Genomic DNA, 20,618 nt, shown 5'->3' on the forward strand with positions numbered 1-20,618 from the left:
GTAACAAAAATAGATAATTTGGGTTAAATGATAGAGGACTAATGTTTAAACAAAGTTTTTCTCATCACTTTGATTAAATTCTGGCACCAGTTATTTAATGAAAAAGAGCTACAGAAATTTCTGTATTCATTTATGTCCTTTATATTCAATTCTATAGATCAGGAATTGACAAACATTTTCTGTAAAAGACCAGATACATTTACACTTAGTGAGCTATAGGCAAAATCAAGTATGTTTTACAGTTACTTACATAAGAAGAGAAAAAGCCAATTTCCACATTTTTATTGGTGAAATTCAAAGGATAACAATAATAGTCAGCCAAATTTGGTTTTTGGGATTCAGACCTACTAGTGAAAAGAACAGAATTTTATTCAAAGGATAACATTTTGCTTAACTGGGTTCCAAGGTTAGTGTTCCTAATCAACAAAATTATCGCTAATGTTCACAAGTAACAACCATTTTTAGCCCATGGGCCAACAAAAACAGGTGGTGGGCCAGATATGGCCCACAGGCCATCATGGACTGACCTCTGGCATGGGTATTTCCCAGTATAGTATGGATTCAGTCAGTTCAACAAATTCTTTTTCTTTACAAGCCCTAAATTAAATAATCCCCAGGAGAATGCAAACCCTCTGAGGCAGGAAGCTTCATGTGTCCTACTCACTGATGTATATGTAGCAAGAACCTAACAGTGCCTGACACTCAGGAGGCCTTCAGGAAATACCTCTTTCGTGAAGCAATGAAAAAGACATTTTCTGCTATTTTATGTATAGATATTTGGCCTGGAAGGAACCTAACCAACTCTTAGAGTCAAGATTCTGGAAATCCAGAATGAACACCACCAAGGAACCCTATTCCCCCTACTTCTCATCCCATTTGTCCCTTTGTCCCACAGTCATTACTACTTGTGACTCAAGTAACAGTATGTTCAATGTCTGCAGAATATTTAACAGAAGGAAACCTCAAAATGGGGATGTTACTTATTTTTTTCTGAAAATTAGCAAATGATCATTTGGTTTTGGTGACATCATGTTGGTGATTCAATGAAAAATTAATTTAATTATTATTCTAAGACATTAAGCCACAAAATGCTATTTAACTCACAAATTTAGTTTTGACCTCATTAATAGAGTCTACAAGCATTCTACTCTAATTTTCCCACATCTTGCTATTCACATTTTATCACTGGAAAAAGAGGAGACCCACACCTGCCTCCAGAACAAATAGAATTTTTTAGAATCATAGGATTTTTCAAATATTTTTCTAATTTAGTCTTTTTATTTTAAATGTGATAAAATGGAGAGAGCAAGAATAGGTGATTTGTTTATGTGTCTCATGCAAATTAGTGGCAAAGCTATGGTCAGAACCAATTCTTGGTTCTGAGCTCTATATGGTCATGAAAGATGAGTTATAAAGAAAAAGTAAATTACATTCCAGTAGTTATCAAATTTATAGAATAGCAGCTCAGACAAGGATTTAGCATAACTTTTATTTGCATGATTAGTACAACCCATAGAAAGACAATATACAATTATTTCAGCAAATACTAATACAATAATTTCACATTTAAGCCAGTAATATTGTCTGTTCTACATTCAATATGCCAATAGTCAGACATTAGTTTTGGTGAAATACTTCTTTGGGAGCAGAGTGCAGATGATAATTTCAAGAGAACAGGCTGGGCACAGTTTGGGAACCAACTTGATGACAGAGGCGATAAGGGTACCCAAATATTTGTTCCCTGTCCCATCTGTCTCCCAATGTGGCACATTGCAAATGAGAGGGATAAGACCAAGTTCACATACCCAGTGTTGCATTTTTTATGTAGTTATAACCACTGCTCTCCATACTGAGTACATAGCAGATTACTACTAACCTGATAAAATGATGACACATTGGAATGAATGCTGTTGTAATTGCATAATGTTGTAGAGTTTATAAGACCCTTTACATATATCTAACTGAACCTCATAACATCATAAAGTGGGCAGGTGCAGTAGACTGATTGCATAAATGGCCCAAATTCCTCGACTTGCCATGTATCCATGCTCCTGTGCCATGTGACTTTGCATGTTTTCTCACAAAGAGGTTGAGGCTATTTTATCACTTTACTTCTTCAGTCATACATACATCTTTCTTTGGCCAATAGCATGTTGGCATCTGTGAGTCATGCAGAATTCTGAAAAGGCACTTACACATTTCCATTTCCTCTCTTGCTCTTTGCCATGGACATGATAACACACTCCGGCTACCACACTGGAGCAAGAGTCAGCAAACTTTTCTGTAAAAGAGCAGGTAGTAACTATTTTTGGTGTGTGGGCCACGTGGTCTCTAATGCAACTACTCAACTCCGAATTGTGACATGAGAATAGCCATAGAAAATACGAAAGTAAATGAGCACAATTGTGTTTCAGTAAAACAAACACTATTTATAAAACAGCCCATGGTCTGGATTTGGTCCATGAGCCATAGTTTGCAGAGCCTTGTCCTAGAGCATGAGATACAATGGGATAGAGTTGAGTTGCTCCAGTCATCTTGGTTGAGATCATTTGGAATCATCTAAGCTCCAGCCAATCCCCAAACACATGAGACAGCCAGACATTAGTCTGGCAGACACTTGAGCAAATCCAGCCAATATCAACTCAACCCTCCAGAACCCACTGCAACGCCACTGAGTCATGCATGATTTACTACAAAGAATTATTGTGGTGAAAGATTATTCATACAACAGGTAAAGTACTAATTAAGCCATATTAGAATTAAAGATGGGGCTTGAGGAGGTTAAATATCTGAGGCAGATAGAGTGTCAGAGCCAAGCCTCAGGTAGAGTTTACAAATCCTGTGTTCTATGCACAATACAAAACTGCTTCAATTCTTTGCTTTTCTCTTTATTTTGGGTGGTTTTGTGTACACAGAGAAATACAGATATGTATAATTTAGGCTAAAAGACAAAGAATTTTACACAGCTGCTAACTTTCCACTGCTTCTGCTCTTAGCTTTTAGTTATTAAGAATCATGTCACTCTGGCTTAAAGTTTGCATTATTTTCTTTAAATTGCTAAGGCAGATCAGATCTCCTTGTGGTGTGTACTGTCCTGGTTCATATTTTTGAAAAATCCAGTAAAAGGAAATAACTTAAATGGCCTACTCTTGCACACAGCTCCTATCTCTCCATTTTACTGCTCCCATTTTATACAGAGCTGTCATGGCTTTCTGAATTACATGTGACTTAGGGCCTGCGCCTGCTGACGAAAGAGGCTCATAGGTCCTATAGCTCATCCACAATCTTGTACTTGAGCTGTCAAGTATGAAAGATTGGTGCCAAATTCCATCCAACACAGCCCTTTCCCAGTAGTCTGCCTTCGACAACTCCTCCTTGTCGAATCCACCAGTTTACATAGGATATATAGTGAATAAAGTACTCTGAAGGATACGAATGTAGAGGGGCTGCTTCCAGCAATAGCAGGAACACACGTCAGCTTCCCACAGGGCAGACATTTCAAGCTAGTAGGGGGGAGATGATCATAGGATGTCTGTGCTGCTGTTTCTAAATAGACTGTAGAGACTCCCAAGGCAAATTGCCTCCCTTCTCACCAACCACCTCCAAGAAAAATCCGTGTGATGTAACTGTGCAACTCGAAAAAACCTTCTATTTTATGTCTCGGTATTTATAAAGTAGAAGCCTCAGGTGAATGGTTTATGAAACCCATTCAGGATCCCCTAGATGTGAGTCTCTATGCACAAAAGTTTAATGCTTTGGGCACCAGAAGCTCCAAGACCCTTCCTTTCACTGCCTGGAGAAACATCTGGCATTAGGATAACTGGATGTCAGAGTGGACGGTGGCTGTTAGGAGCCTGGGCATTCCTTGAGGTCCCCCAGTGACTAGGAGCCAGAGGTTGTGCAATTTCCTTTGCTAGTCCGTGTCGGAGCTGAATGCAGCATAGACAAGCCAAGTCTCTAGTTTCCAGGTTAATAAGACCCAGGGGTAGACTCTGTGTTCAATGTGGTGAAAGGAAGAATGTCAGGAGAGAGATTACACAGCAAAAGAAGATGAGAAAATGAGAAATACAAAGATAAACACTGACTGTGCCTATCTGAGCACCCGGATTGCGGAGAGCAGGGCTCACGCCATCGCACTTCATCTTGCTAGTCCCACTTCCAAGGCTGTTCCAAGTGGGGAGATGAATGTGAGGTGCTGTGGCCAATGGATTATGAGCATTTTTGATCCTATTCATGAGAGCATCTCTATCTTGAAAATATATCAGATTATTTTAGTCTTAAACTGTTTAACATTTGACTCATCTAGCACTCTGGCAGTGCTCCCTCAGAGAAAATCAGCAGAGGTTTTCTGATTACCACTTAGCTTCCAAGGCAGTTTGACCATAAGGGCAGAATGGACACATCCCAGACCACCAGACCATGGCACAGTTACAAGACTGATGTTGATGAATTCCCTGCCATTCTGGTTTACACTCCAAGTCTCATTTGTATTTGGTTTCTTATGAGCCTACCTCTGAGGCCCTAATCACACCCACACCCTAAGAGAGTAAGTCTCTCGGCCTTCAGAACAAAGGTACTCATCCATTTGGATTTGATTAGGTAAGGCTTCTCAACCTTTCACAAACCAGAGGCCTTTGACATACATGAAATTCTCATGTCCCACCACCATCCTTCAACATGCCAAGCCAAATAAGTATGCCTCCACCTTTAGACAGATGTCATATTACTTCATGTAATATGTGAAAAATAATAGGGCTCATGTCCCAATATAGATTCAACATATAATCCTCTCCCGGTAGGGATTTTGAGAAAACCTGCTCCACCCTCCAGCCCCATCTGAGAGTCACTGTACTCTTCACCCACCAAAACCCCCATCACTGTCCAAGATGATGCCTTTGTAAGAATTACAAATAAATGTCTTCTGATTTCTGCAGAAAAAACTTGACTTACTTATGATAGAGTTGGTTTAAGGTAGGTGAGGAGAGAACAAAGCATGAGTGAAGGGAGACGGTGAGTTGGAAGAAGTCACATGGTACCTAACCACTAAGTATCCATAATGGGTAGTACTGTGATGGTGCTGGTACTGACTGTGTGTGTGTTTATATGTATGTCTATGTACGTGAATGGGAATACCTATAGAAAAATAAAACACAATCCTGACTTTCAAAGAGCTCTAACTGAGGGACAGAACATGAACGTAGCCATCAGACCTTCCCTAGGTGACAGTGTGAATGGACACCACTGTACCGCTCATAGGTGAGTCGCTAACCACACACACAAGATCCGGCCAGTGGATCTGTGGTCAGCTGGGGTTCCTTGGTGCAGGAGAAAGTAGAAAAGCGAATATTTTTCCCCTTTATCCACCCTCTTCTATTAAAACAGTTTCACTAATAAATCTCTCAACATCAGCAGCTTTTCCTGTGTGTGAAAATATAGTTCAATGCCACTTAAAATCATCTTTCCAGCTGTTGTTCAAACTTGGAAATTGAAATAGGTAATCTCTAAACTTCTCCATTTTTCTTTAAGTGTGTTCTACACATCTACATAGTTGTTATTCTCTGAGAATATAAAATTTAATATCTTTTTTATCCTGACAATTGTCTAGTGATAGGTATCAAATATTAGTAGCTGAATGGGTAGTCATTACAATAACCACAGCCCACTCTGCTGTTCTCTGAGAAACATATCCAGGGAGGCAGACAGTAATGATGGCTAACCAAATAGCTCACATGAAGCTAGGAAAAACTCAACTGAGTCTTCAGGATTAAGAAATGACTCAAATAATTCACACATGGAGAATACTTTGTTGTTTAGAAAGTACCTTTCTCATAAGCTTCACATATGTAGATGCTTTAACCTTCAAAACAGTATCACAAAATGTGTGAGGAAACTACAGATCAAACAGGGTAAATAGGTTGCCCAAATCTGGACAGGAGGAAGTGCAGGAAGTGTGTGTGCGTGTGTGTGTGTGTGCGCATGTGCAGGCAGATCCAATCCTTGAATTTCATGGTCTTTTCCATTACACCACAAAGCTTTCCCAAATTCAAGACCCATGATATGCAAAGCTGCTTTTAACATTAGGAAAAGATGCAAAGAGAAGCATATACAGAATTCTCCATTGTCAATGTCAAGTAGGTTTTGTTTATGGATTTAAGTGTTGCTTGGAATATGAAACCTAAAATACTACTTAATGAGTTTTCCCATGTGTGGTAAATCTAAATGAACAATCTGAGAGCCGCTAAAAGCACTATTTAAGAAATATGTATTTAAAATTAAAACTAATAAAGAAGTAGAAAGAAAAATTAATAATATAAATTGGATGGTAAGTACAAGAAAAATATTTTTTAAAAATCCATCCTTTATTGTAAAGGTTTAAGTCCATAATTCCATTTAAGACAAAAACAAATCTAATTTGTGTGGATTTATACAAATGTTTATGTGTTTGTATACTTATATATATTTTATGAATTTTTATGTTTATATATTTGTATTTTTATGTAGAAACGAAGCTCAGTATCACTGGACGTTAAAGCCATTGGGTAAAAGTTTATAGGAGAAAAGGATTTACACAGTCTCTATTTATCACCCACATATGATTACAAAGATAAAAAGAAAGTTTTACAATGTACAACTCTGGTTGATACTATCTACTAAATTAATCAAATTTAACATCACCAATAATGGGATAAAGTGGCATCATCTGCCCTTTGATACGTTGTCATGGGACAAACACATAACCAACAAAGTTTAATCTGAATCTAAGAATGAGAGAACCATATACAAACCAAAACCACACAAAGGGCCATTTTTAAAACCACCAGCCTATACTGAAAAAATGCCAATGTCATAAAGGATAAAAAAAAAAAAAGAAAGAAAATGAATGAACTCTTCCATTTTATTGAAAAGATAACAATAGCTTCTGAGGTCCTTGTTTGACTCCTGGATTTAAAATAAAGCAATTTTAAAGGATAATAAATTATTAGGAAAATTGGGGAGATTTAAATATGAACTATAAATAGTAAATACTGTTATTGTACTAATATTGAATCTCGAGTGTGATAATGGTATTGTGGTTATTTGGAGATTGTCTTGTTCATAGGAGATGCATGTTCAAGTATTTTGGAGTGAAGTATATCTGCCTCTTCCAAAATGTTCATAAAATACACTGTGATAGAGCTAAAGGAAATATGACAAAAAGCTAATGACTGGTAAATCCAGGTGAAAGACATATAAAAGTTTGTTATAATACTTCTCCACTTTTACATAGGATTTCAGCTTTTGAAAATACAAGTTGGAAAATAAAAACAAATGAAATTATTCTTTAAATCCTTTATTTCATATCCTCACTTCAGTAATACTGAAATATAAGTTTATCATACATGCCTCCACTCTTTTTCTAGATTTAGAACATGAAATGTTCGATGAATGTTACACATTATAACCCAAGTTTACAACAAGGTACTGTAAGAATAAGACAAGAATTGTGTTAAATTTCTAGGACAAATTTAAAACAAAAATAAAGAATAGTGGTGATGTTAGCATCCAGACTAGATTTTCCCCATTGTACTGTCTATGCTCCCCTCCCACTTAAAAAAATCTAAAAAAGTATTCATAGTAAATTGGAAGTATAGAATTCTTAGAAAATAACTGGGTGGTGCGTTGTATAATTCTTCTCACAGGTACAATTTGCTCTTGAGCAACCTGTAAGCCATTGAAAGAGTAACTCCATATCCAATGTAAAAAGCCAAAGCACGGTTTGGCTGGGGTAGGGGAATCAAATACGCAATGGTGTGGTAAATCCGTGCGCCAAGAAAGAGTCTGAAATGCAGGAGGGCTGTGGAAAGATCTGGGCCACTCAAGGAATACAGAAGGCCAATACCAAGGAACGGCACAATATTCTCAAGGTCATTCAGGTGGGCTCTGTGGAAAAAGATGACTAGTAAAACATGGATTTCAAAATCAGCACAAACGTATTTATTTTTCCCTCTCTTCTGAAACCAAATATAAGCATTAATGGATCTTAAAAATGCAAAGTAAGATTCACTGCATTTCTCTCAAATCTCAAAAATCCTTACATATCTCAGTATTTTGGTTTCTTTTTATTTTTAGTGTATCTCAACATATAACAGAGATATTTTGCACTTTCAAGAATACCAAGCTGCATCCATATAATAAAACCAACTTCATTTTTGTAGATATGAGATATTTTTTTCTTCGGAGGCTCACAGTATAGCACTTTAAGATGCTTCTTATTAAAAACTCTTCTTCCCAAAGAAAGAAAATCCTTTTGGTTATGATCTTATTATCTTTTCTATGATGCCTCCCTCACTTCCAGTCTAAAAAATGGTTACTGAGACAATCCTTGCCCATTCCTCCAAACCATTAGGTTACCAAGAATTAATTTACCAACTTAATCTAAAGAATCTCATGCTCTCCATATCCAAATAACAGAATATATTACTAGACTTTCACATATAGGTAAAACTTTATCCTAAGCCTATCCTCAAATTAAAAAAGGAATTAGCTAAGTGAGGGAACAAAGTATACACAAAAATGATAGACAACAGAGAGAAAGATACATTTCCTATATTTCCTCTTTATTTAACAGCTAGAAGAAAACAAAAAGCATGGTTTGGCCACATGTTTTCCACCAGTTCACAGCTGCTTGAATTTCTCTGGCTGAGACTGTGAATACAAGGCACATCTATTATTGACCTGCTATTTTCTCAAAGTGCTTTATTTTAAAATCTGATGTTCCTGCTTAAGTCTCCACAATTAAAAATTGCTTTAGAATCTAGACTCAAAATCGGGGTTCTCATAAAGTTCAAAAGCTATTGAATACATATTTCAAAATGAAAAATATTTGCTTTATGTTACTGTTATTTGCTAAAAGAGTAACTTTTACTCTTTGCTTTTAGCAAAAAATATAATTGTTCTGTGCTGCCTGCTCTATGATCACCCTTAACCTGCCCTCCTTTCCTTTCTTGTGTTTTCTGTAGATTATCTCTTAAGATTTCCTGACAAAAGACAACATGAAGAAATGGAGAAGGTGACAGTCACCTAGATGAGTAACAGTTTTGCAAGATTTAAGTAAAGAACTGCCTCGTCCTGAATAAAAGCAGACAGAAAGGCGTGAGTGTTCCCATCCCATTTCTTTTGTGGAATAACCCAAAGGCTACTGAGTGTAAGGTGGGTAAGAAAGGGCAGGAATATTAGTTTCTACCAAAGAAAGACCAGCTTCATCAATCACATCAAGAGTATTTATTCTGAATTCTCCTGCTGGACCACAGATACAGCTTCATCTCCTGTCCTGGCACATTAGTTTTCTCCTACACAACATTCTAAAAGGACAGATGTTTTAAAATTGGGGAGCAGTCTTTAAACGGGAGACCCTGTGGAAAGCAATGCCCACTAAGCCTATCTTAAGTGATGGGCAAATTGAACGCATTTCTAAAACAGGGAAGAAAGGCACGGAGATTAAGAGGTGACAGGCTTCAGTGAGGGTAGGTAGGTCAGGGGCAGAGCATCCTCTGAAGTTACTGGGACCTCCATTTTTTCTGGCTTCTCCCTCTCTGTCTTATTTCTCTTCTTCAATTCACTATCCCAGTCCTCAAAATATTCTCATAGAAATCACTCCTCACTGTCCTAAGAAAGGCCTGTTTTCAACATACCCACATACTCGCTGCTAATTTATGCCACGTTAGATGCTTCCTGTCCCTTTTTGGCCCTGACCTAGGCAGGTACTTGGCCAGCTCTCCCCATGAGCACCTGCTATACTTCAGTATCGCCCTTTCCTAAAGCCTTTCTCTGTTCAAACAACAGACCTCATCCTAGAGGGGAAGCTGCTTCCTTCATTCCTGTCACTTCCAGGCGGCTACCAAAATCTATTACCAGGTGGCTTTCAGTCTTCGTGTGTGACCGTTTTCTACTCAGGTCTCCTCCCCACCCCACTCTGATTTGTGTCCCGATTCTCCTTCCTCCTTTGGACAGATGCTCCCTGGTCAGCTGGTTCCGGGGCCGGCCCTCCCGGGATGTAAAGCTCATCCTGCTTCAATCAATCACAGCTCCCTCCCCCTGATCAGAACCACTTGGATCTCAGCAGGAACCTGGCCTGTATCAGAGTCGCTACGAATCTTGGGAATTGCCAAGGGGGTGGCAAACTACAAGAGGAGCCTCACACAAACTTTCCCTGACCCCCTTTTCGCGGCCAAAGCTCTCACGCTCAGCATACAGCAGGATGCCCCAGTTCCCACAGAGACACTGTCCCACAGTGACATGATCTGTCCTCTCCTCATCCTCCTTCCAAATCCTAACATCCTGCAAGTTCTTCCTTCATGAAATATTCTTAAATACTCCAGGAATATATACCTCAGACATGTCACAATTTAACATCTAACAGAAGAATTCTTTCATTCCCTAATTATTACAAACATGTTGGTCTTATTTTCAGGGGCAAGGTTATAAACTCCTGAAGGTCAGGAACCCAGCTTTACTTACAGATCTTTTACAGCATCCCAACAGAAAAAGTGACAGTGATACACACACACAATGGTCCCTCAGTAAATGCTTGTTCGTGCACTGGGACCAGAAGAGAAGTAATCTAGCTCAATGCCCAGCCCATGCTTCAGTCCCTGGACAGAATCCCCCAGAGAGTGTCCCTAGAGTCCAGTGGACAGCCTCAGTGAAGGGCATTCTCTCCCTCTGAAGACAGTATATTCGAAATGTCCCTCCTTTCCCTAAATACAAAACCCAAGCTTTCCTTCTTTTTCTTTTGAGTGGTTGTCTTTATTCCCCAGCTGCCTTGATTACCTTCAACTTTCTTTTTATCTTGTTGTATTGAAGGTTGTATATGGTTCTGAGTTCTTTCTAAAACTTAAGATGAGATAGGATCAAATTAAATAATATGTAAAATGTTTGTTAATCATCACTGATTTCTGTCTTTCCAGAACACAAATAACTTACTTGAGGCTGCTTATCTTGACCTTTGGACATAAATTCTTTTATGAAAAAGTCAAGGTTAAAAATGGAAAGGGCTGTTCTGGAAGCTCTTTCTCTGTAAACTATCTCCAAAAGTGAGTTGCTATTGGGAAAATTTTTATGGGACCTATAAAAGTCTCAAAAAATACAACCGGAAGCTGGACACCTTGTGTCTGATCGCCAGGGGGAGCTGTGCACACAGTCACGGCACTTTCCAAGGACACTGACTCCTTTCAGAGCTAAGGTCAAATGTTCTTACTGAAGTGTATTTGTTGATCATGGCCTGACTAGAAGATCAGCTTAGATAATGGCTTTCTCCCCTAGAAATACAACCCTATGGGATTGGGAGTTAGGGGTGGGAAGATGAGAAGGGTGGAAGAAAAGGGCGGGAAAGGAGAGTGGGGAGTAATCTACAAAAATCTCGGAATAAAATATCTTCCGTGAAGCCTTTACACATGAGACTTAAATCTTCCTTTCAACCTTGCTAATGCCGCTGAGGGTCTAACTATTATTACTTTCAAGTCCTGGGTAATGGTAAGGGTATAGGCTCACGATTAGCATCGTGTATGTGATTAACTGCTCTACAGGGGATGCAGAGAAAGGTAAAGACAAAGTTTTAAAAGCTTTTATAATGTCTCTAATGGTTTTGGTGATTCCACAAAGCTTTTCTCACTTTTCTAATTTGTATTCTTTTTTTACCATAATACTCATTTTAGTCTAATACTGCTTGAAATTTCCATCTTGATTCTTTGCTCAGACACTATTTTAGATCTGTATTCTTGACATAATTCATTTTTAAGACTTCATATAATAAAGTGAAGCACAAGTTAAAATTAGATTCTATCTAATAAGACTTCCTTTTAGAGTTGTTTGTTAATAACCTGGGGTTAAACATTTTTTGCAAAAGCAAAAAATCTGGATTTAATTTCAGTACTGGAAAAGCAGCAGAGTACATGGGGGAGAGGTGTAATGCTGGGTATTATTTAGGTGAAGACGGCACAGGACAACTTCCCCAGGGAGAGGATGCTGAAGAACACTGTCCAAGTACTGACCAGTATTCAACTTGAAATGTGCCTGCACCTCCATTTAGTTGTCTATTTTTATCTACTTGTTTTCAGTTGATTTGTTGAGAGAGTTAAGGAAAGGGCCAAGTTTTCATCCACCTAACAAAATGCAGAATATGGAAACATGCACAAGTGTAGGAACCCAGATAGAGAGTTAATCTTGAGACTGTGTAACATAAGAAAATCTACAGAAATCTTGAGAGGGGGTTTCAGACCTTCACAGGGAATCAAAAAAAATGATAATGCAAATATAATCTAGATCCTAAAGAGATTAGAGACTCCAGCTGATATGTGAATTAGAGAAGTAAAATTATTTTCTTTGTCTTCATTTTACTATCTATTCATACCTATCAAATTGAAGAAGTCTAGTCAAATATATTCATGATGTTTCCTAGCTTAAGTCACCAAACTAAATATCTGCATGTTTAGGTATGGCTATGAAAACTCTTTGCTGGTTCTTTCATTATATATACTTTGACTTATTCTTTGAAATGTGCCTAGATTTGTACCACAGTTTGGATGAGCATTAGAAAATACTAGATGAGAAGATGGTATATAATTTTGATGCTTCACATGTTAGATAAAGGTAACTAATGAAATGTTAATGTCTCAATATGAAAAATTTTGCAAGGGAAGTATGTCAAACCAAGATAGTGACATAGGAGGGCCCTGAACTCCCCTCCTCTCAAAGATACACCAAACACACAATACACACAGAGAAATTACCTCTGAAAGAAATCCAGAAACTAGCTGAGCAACTCCTATCCATTGAGCAAATGAGAAAATGCCCACATTTAAATAGGTAGGCAAGACTGAGACACAATCTTGCCATAAATCCCATTCCCAGCACAGTGCCATATACTCAGGAGGGTGCACCCAACTTCGAGCTTTTCCCTGAGGAGCAAAGGGTTTGGACCCTACATTTAGCACCCCTACATCTAAGACTCGCACTCAAGGGATAGACCTCCAAACTATGTGGCTGTGAAAGTTAACTAAGATAGCATCCCCAAGACCCACAAGACTGTAGCAAACAGAAGAGGAGTTGTGAGTGGATGCAACAGAGGCTTGCTGTGGCTACCTCCCCAGGGTTCAGCATAGAGGGAGCAGACAAAACTGCCTATCTTCCAGTCTTTTCCTGAAAGGCATGCATTTGCACACTTTGAAAGCTGCAACCTGAGCGTCAGACTTCTACCTTAGCACACATCTAGGAACTGGCTGAGAAGCTCGGAGATTTGTGAAACTGGCACACAACTTCCCTACTATGTCCCTGTCGCCCATTCCAAGTTGGCTCTATCTCCCTGAAAGGAGCTTGTATGTATACACATTTGAGTCCCAACTTTTCACTGCCACCCCAGGGATGAGTCCATGGATCACATGGTTATGATATCAAACAGTGCTACCAAGTGCCGTAGGAATACAGCCAAGAAGCAGTTCTCAAGTGCAAGCCCTCACTGCAGCCAACCCCAGTGGACAGGGAGCAGGCAAAAGCATCCATCTTCCAGTCTTTCTCTAAAAGGAGCCCTTCTGCTTCCTTGAAAAGCTACTACCTGAGGGTCACACTTCTAGTTCAGAATGCATCTAGGGGTTGGCTGTGATATCAGAGATTAGGGAATCTGGCAGACATCGTACTCACCTACTTGTTCTAACTCACACCCAGTTGCCAGTATATCCCTGCAGTAAGCTTTTAAACACCTCTGGTGCCCCAACTTTTGCAACTTGCTACCCAAGACACGGGTTCCCATATTGTCTGGCTCTGACAGTCACTGGGGTTCACATTCACAAGTCCCACAGGACAGTAGCAAAAAAAGAAGAGGTTCTTACTGTCACAGGAAAACTCCACTCCCTGCAACTATATACCCGGGCCCAGTACAGAGGGGGCAGGCAAAGCACCCAAATCCCAGTACCTCCTTAGAAAGAGATTGCATCAGCAATCAGAAACGAAGAACTCCAAGACCAGACTGCTCCACTGGGGAATTCTACCAAATATTTAGGAAGAATTAATGCCAATCTTTTTTAAACTCTTCCAAAAAATAGAAAAGGGGGGATCCCTTCCAAATTCATTTTGTAAAAGTCAACATTACCCTGATACCAAAGTCAGACTAGGACACTAAAAGAAAAGAAAATTACAGGCTTATATCCCTGGTGAACACAGATGCAAAAATACTGACAAAATATTAGCAAACTAAATTCAAAAGTTTAATGAAAGGATTAAAAGGATAATACACCATTATCAAATGAGATTTATTCTACGGATTCAAGGGTGGTTCGACATCTGCAAATCAATGTGATACAGCACATTTATAAAATGAAAGATTAAAATTTTATGATCACATCAAAAGATGTAGAAAAAGCATTTAACAAAATTCAAAATCCTCTCATGATAAAAACTCTCAACAAATGGGATATAGAAGGAACATACATCAACATAATAAGGGCCATATATGGAACAAAGAAATGGGAGCGGTTTTTTTGTGTGTTTTTTTTTTTTTTGGCGAGTGCTTTTTGGAAGCCTTAAAGGGACAGGGACCCCAATACTAGGGAAACAGGGCAGCCAATAGCCAACATCACACTCAACAGTAAAAAGCTAAAAGTTTTTCATCTAAGATCAGGAACAATACAAGGATACCCACTCTCACCATTTTTATTCAACACTGTACTGGAAGTTCCAGCCACAGGATTAATAAAGAAAAATAAATAAAAGTCATCCAAATTGGGAAAGATGAATTAGTCTCTATTTGCAGATGTCATATTATGTCAGAAACCCTAATTCTACCAAAAAATTTTTACAATGAATTCAAAGTAGTTTCAAAATACAAAATCAATCTACAAAAGTCAATTGCATTTTTACACACTAATAATAAACTATTAGAGAAATTAAAAAACAATTCCATTTACAATGGCATCAAAAAGAATACATTTAAGAATAAATCAATCAAGGAAGAAAAAGATCTATACACTGAAAACTGTAAGACACTGATGAAAGAAACACAAATAAATGGAAAGATATTCTGCACTTAAAGATTAGAAGAACTAATATTGTTAAAATAGCCATACTACCCAAAGCAATCTACAGGATCAATATACTCCCTCTTAAAACCTCAATAACAGCTTTTTTTTAAGAAATAGAAAAGACAATACTAAAACTTATATCAAATCACAAAAGACCCTGAATATCCAAAGCAATCTTGAGAAATAAGAACAAAGCGGGAGGTAACACACTTCCTGATTTCAAATTATAAAGCAGATACATAGATCAATGGGAAAGAATAGAAAACCCAGAAATAAACCCATACTTTTACAGTCAATTAATTTTTGACAAAACAGCTAAGAATATACAATGGGGAAGTACAGTTTCTGGGAAAACTGGGTTTCCACATGCAAAAAAAGGAAACTGGACCCTATCACAAAAAAATCAACTTAAAATTGATTAAAGACTTGAATGTAAGACCTAAAACCATAAAATTCCTAGAAGACAAGTTAGAAGGTAAGCTCCTTGACATTAGTCTTGGCAATGAGTTTTCAGATTTGATAATAAAAGCAAAGACAACAAAAGCCAAAATAAACAAGTGGGACTACAGCAAACCAGAAAGCTAGTTGGCAAAGAAACCATCAACAAAATGGAAAGGCAACCTACAAAATGGTAGAAAATATTTGCAAACCATTTATCTGATAATGGGTTAATAGCCAAAATATACAAGGAATACATACAACTCCATAGCATAATAATAATAATAATAATAATAATAATAATAATAATAATAATAAATTAAATGGTTATCCCAAAGAGACGTCTGTACTTCCATGTTCACTGTGGCATTATTCACAATAGCAAAGTTATGGAAACAACTTAAGTGTCGACCAATGAATGGATGAATAGACTTAAAGTAAAACACACACACACACACACACACACACACACACACACACACACACACACTGGAACATTATGCAGCCTTAAAAAAAGAGGAAATCCTGCCATTTGCTACCCACGGATGAAACTGAGGACATTATGCTAAGTACAATAAGCCAGACAGAGAAGGGCAAATATTGTATGGTATCACTTATGTGTGGAATCTAAAAAAAAGAAAAAAAAGATCAAACTTACAGAAACAGGTGCCATAGAAAAGTAGGTGCCAGGGGTCGGGGGGCAGGGAAAATAAGGAAAGGCTGGCAAAAAGGTATAAACTGTCAGTTATAAGGTAAATAAGGTCTGGAAATCTAAAGCATAATATGGTGATTATAATTGATAATGATTTATTGTATCACTTGAAATCTGCTAAGAAGAGTAGAAAAATGTTCTCACCAAAAATGAGGGAAGGGTAAATATGTGAGGTAATAGATGTGTTAATTAACTCGATGGTGGAATCTTTTCACAATATACAAGTGTTATCAGTCATGATGGTATATACTTTCAATGTCTTATAATTGTATTCGTCAATAATACTTCAGTATAGGTGAAAAAAAGTTTGCAATTTCTGTGACTTTCTGACAAGGATTAACAAATATGATTCCAGAACTAGAATTCAGTGTGCTTTCAAAATAAGTATATTAATTCTATTATTAGAAAACTGTGCAGATGGTATCTTCGTTCTATTGTTTTTCATTGCTCATTGAATTCTCAGTACATTAAACATAATATCTACAAAAGACAGAGAAAGAAGGAAGAGGGATTTCCCACATTCACATTTTGAATCTTATGCAAAAATACCTAGTTCCTCAACTGCAAGAATCTACCATCCTTATTTTACTTGCCATTACTTTTGGTATATCCCTATACAGAATAAAGACATATCCCTATACATCAACCCCAACAAAATACATATAAAAAATATAGCAAAATTGGCACTATGTATGATTGCAGTAATGTTTGGAGTTTTCTAGATCCCTAATTCTCTATAATTATGTGGATTAGGTGAGATAACTGACTTTTCTTCTTCAAGACAACAGTATCCTAAACTGAACTTTTGACCAAAGTTCTTTGATCAAGCAAATAATTTCAGGAGACAGTGGTTTTGTCTACCTTCGTGCACGTTCCACTCTGTTGTCTGTCCAAAGGTACTTCTTGACCTCTTCTCCTTTGCCAAAGACTGCACAGTCTTCTGGGTTAACAAAAGCCTGTTCCAAATACCAAGAAACAAACTTACTTCAAATACCAAATAAAATGGCTTCTATGAGCTATAAATTAATTTTCTAAGTATGTTAGAGAATAGGCACAGAGCATGAAAGACTGAGGGGCAGATATGTATTTTGTATGTTGTTAATATATGTTAACATGCTTTTTCTCAATTAGTTAAAACTTGGGGTTGAATAATACAGTGAAATATAAGAAGTTGAATTGTATTACTATAAATACCAAATACGCATTCTAGGACACAAGTTCACGTTTTCCTTCCTGCAGTTACTATGCTGTTTGAAATGATTTCCCCATCCCTTGAAGCTTCAAATATGCATTTAAAAATATTTAAGTATATTCCACTGTTTAATCATTTATAATAAAGAAAAAACATGAACTGCAAAATTAGCCTTAATTTAAGCTTAGAAATCTCATAACTATTACAATATTTTTTTCTTACTGGGACAGGAGCACTTATTTCAGATAAAGATGTCAAAGAGAGGGTGGAGCCAGGATGGCAGCATGAGTAGAGCAGTAGAAATCTCCTCCCAAAACCACATATATCTATGAAAATATAACAAAGACAACCCTTCCTAAAATAGAGACCAGAGGACACAGGACAACATCCAGACCACATCCACATCTGCGACAACGCAGCGCCTCGTAAAGGGGTTAAGATACAAGCCCCAGCCCTGCGGGACTCGAGCACCCTCCCCCCCGCCCCTGGCGGGTGGAGAGGAGTCAACAGGGAGGGAAAGAGAGCCCAGGACTGCTGAACACCCAGCCCCAGGATTCCAGACCAGAGCACAGACACAGTGCATGCGTGGGGTCCTGAATACTAGGGAAACAGGGAGGCAGGACCGGTGAGCGAGTGCCTGAGGCTGACGCTGGAGAACAAAGAAATGGGAGCGGTTTCTTTGCGTGTTTTTTTTTTGGCAAGTGCTTTTTGGAAGCCTTCAAGGGACAAGGACCCCAATACTAGGGAAACAGGGCAGCAAGACTGGTGAGCGGGTACCTGAGACCGACACCTGAGGACAAAGAAAATCGCGCGTTTTTCCCTTTTTTTGATGAGTGCTTTTTGGAAGCCTTAAAGGGACAGGGATCCCAATACTAGGGAAACAGGGCAGCAAGACCGGTGAATGGGTGCCTGAGACCGGCGCCTGAGGACAAAGAAAATCGCACGTTTTTCATTTTTTTTTTTCTCTTTTGTTGTTGCTGTTGTTGTTTTGGTTTGGAGACTGCTTTTTGGAAGTCTTAAAGGGGCAGGACAGGACACTTAGCCCAGAGGCAGGGAATCTGGGGATCTCTGGGCACTCTAACCCCCTGGGCAACAGGGAGCACAGAGGCCCCTTACAGAGATAAATAGCCTCCTGGCCGCTCCCCCTCCAATGGGGCTCCACCATTTTGGAGGTGCAGCCCCAGCCAGGCCGCACCCACAGCACAGCGGAGATAAACTCCAAACCAATCGGGCAGGTAGCTGGAGCCCTGCCTGCGCACAGCTGCCAAGCATAAGCCACTAGAGGTCGCTATTCTCCCAAGAGAGGAAGGCCACAAACCAACAAGAAGGAAAGCTCTCCCAGCTGTCACTCATACCAGCTCTGCAAACTATCTCTATCACCATGAAAAGGCAAAACTATAGGCAGACAAAGATCACAGAGACAACAACTGAGAAATAGACAGACCTAAACAGTCTTCCTGAAAAAGAATTCAAAATAAAAATCATGAACATGCTGACAGAGATGCATAGAAAAATGCAAGAGCAATGGGATGAAGTCCGGAGGGAGATCACAGATGTCAGGAAGGAGATCACAGAAGTGAAACAAACCCTGGAAGGATTTATAAGCAGAATGGATAAGATGCAAGAGGCCATTGAAGGAATAGAAACCAGAGAACAGGAACGTATAGAAGCTGACATAGAGAGAGATAAAAGGATCTCCAGGAATGAAACAACACTAAGAGAATTATGTGACCAATTCAAAAGGAATAATATTCGTATTATAGGGGTACCAGAAGAAGAAGAAAGAGGAAAAGGGATAGAAAGTCTCTTTGAAGAAATAATTGCTGAAAACTTCCCCAAACTGGGGGAGAAAATAATCGAAGAGACTATGGAAATACACAGAAACCCCAACAGAAAGGATCCAAGGTGGACAAAACCAAGACACATAATAATTAAAATGTTAAGGATCAAGGACAAGGAAAGAGTTTTAAAGGCAACTAGAGAGAAAAAGTCACCTATAAAGGAAAACCCATCAGGTTAACATCAGAAATCTCGACAGAAACCCTACAGGCCAGAGAGAATGGCATGATATATTTAATGCAATGAAACAGAAGGGCCTTGAACCAAGGATACTGTATCCAGCACGACTATCATTTAAATATGATGGCGGGATTAAACAATTCACAGACAAGCAAAAGCTGAGGGAATTTGCTTCCCACAAACCACCTCTACAGGGCATCTTACAGGGACTGCTCTAGATGGGAGCACTCCTAAAAAGAGCACAGAACAAAACACATAACATATGAAAAATGGAGGAGGAGGAATAAGAAGGGAGAGAAGAAAAGAATCTCCAGACAGTGTATATAACAGCTCAATAAGCGAGCTAAGTTAGGCAGTAAGATACTAAAGAAGCTAACCTTGAACCTTTGGTAACCACGAATCTAAAGCCTACAATGGCAATAAGTACATATCTCTCAATAGTCACCCTAAATGTAAATGGACTTAATGCACCAATCAAAAGACACAGAGTAATAGAATGGATAAAAAAGCAAGACCCATCTATATGCTGCTTACAAGAAACTCACCTCAAACCCAAAGACATGCACAGACTAAAAGTCAAGGGATGGAAAAACATATTTCAGGCAAACAACAGCGAGAAGAAAGCAGGGGTTGCAGTACAAATATCAGACAAAATAGACTTCAAAACAAAGAAAGTAACAAGAGATAAAGAAGGACACTACATAATGATAAAGGGCTCAGTTCAACAAGAGGATATAACCATTCTAAATATATATGCACCCAACACAGGAGCACCAGCATTTGTGAAACAAATACTAACAGAACTAAAGAGGGAAATAGATGGCAATGCATTCATTTTAGGAGACTTCAACACACCACTCACCCCAAAGGATAGCTCCACCGGGCAGAAAATAAGTAAGGACACACAGGCACTGAACAACACACTAGAACAGATGGACCTAATAGACATCTACAGAACTCTACATCCAAAAGCAACAGGATATACATTCTTCTCAAGTGCACATGGAACATTCTCCAGAATAGACCACATACTAGCTCACAAAAAAGGCCACAGCAAAATCCAAAATATTGAAATTCTACCAACCAATTTTTCAGACCACAAAGGTATAAAACTAGAAATAAATTCTACAAAGAAAACAAAAAGGCTCACAAACACATGGAGGCTTAACAACATGCTTCTAAATAATCAATGGATCAATGAACAAAT

The 20,618-nt window shown here is 38.4% G+C and overlaps 1 protein-coding gene across 5 annotated transcripts in view; it reads right to left on the reverse strand.

Annotated features, from left to right (window-relative positions):
• Positions 1–267: 267 nt before the first annotated feature.
• The window catches only part of MGST1 (microsomal glutathione S-transferase 1), a 31,530-nt gene continuing 11,179 nt past the window's right edge, over positions 268–20,618 (reverse strand). For 3 of the 5 annotated variants that reach the window (XM_073223814.1, XM_037023030.2, XM_037023028.2), the window contains 2 exons: positions 17,062–17,156; positions 7,315–7,920 (listed from right to left, as the gene is read on the reverse strand). In XM_073223814.1, the coding sequence (XP_073079915.1) occupies positions 7,674–7,920; positions 17,062–17,156 (342 nt within the window). In that variant the 3' untranslated portion in view covers positions 7,315–7,673. Of the gene's footprint in view, positions 2,282–7,314; positions 7,921–17,061; positions 17,157–20,618 lie in introns of those variants that run through there. The other 2 variants (XM_073223816.1, XM_073223817.1) reach the window with 1 other exon arrangement.

The sequence above is a fragment of the Manis javanica genome, chromosome 15 (genome assembly GCF_040802235.1).
Source record: "Manis javanica isolate MJ-LG chromosome 15, MJ_LKY, whole genome shotgun sequence".
Taxonomy (NCBI): Eukaryota; Metazoa; Chordata; class Mammalia; order Pholidota; family Manidae; genus Manis; species Manis javanica.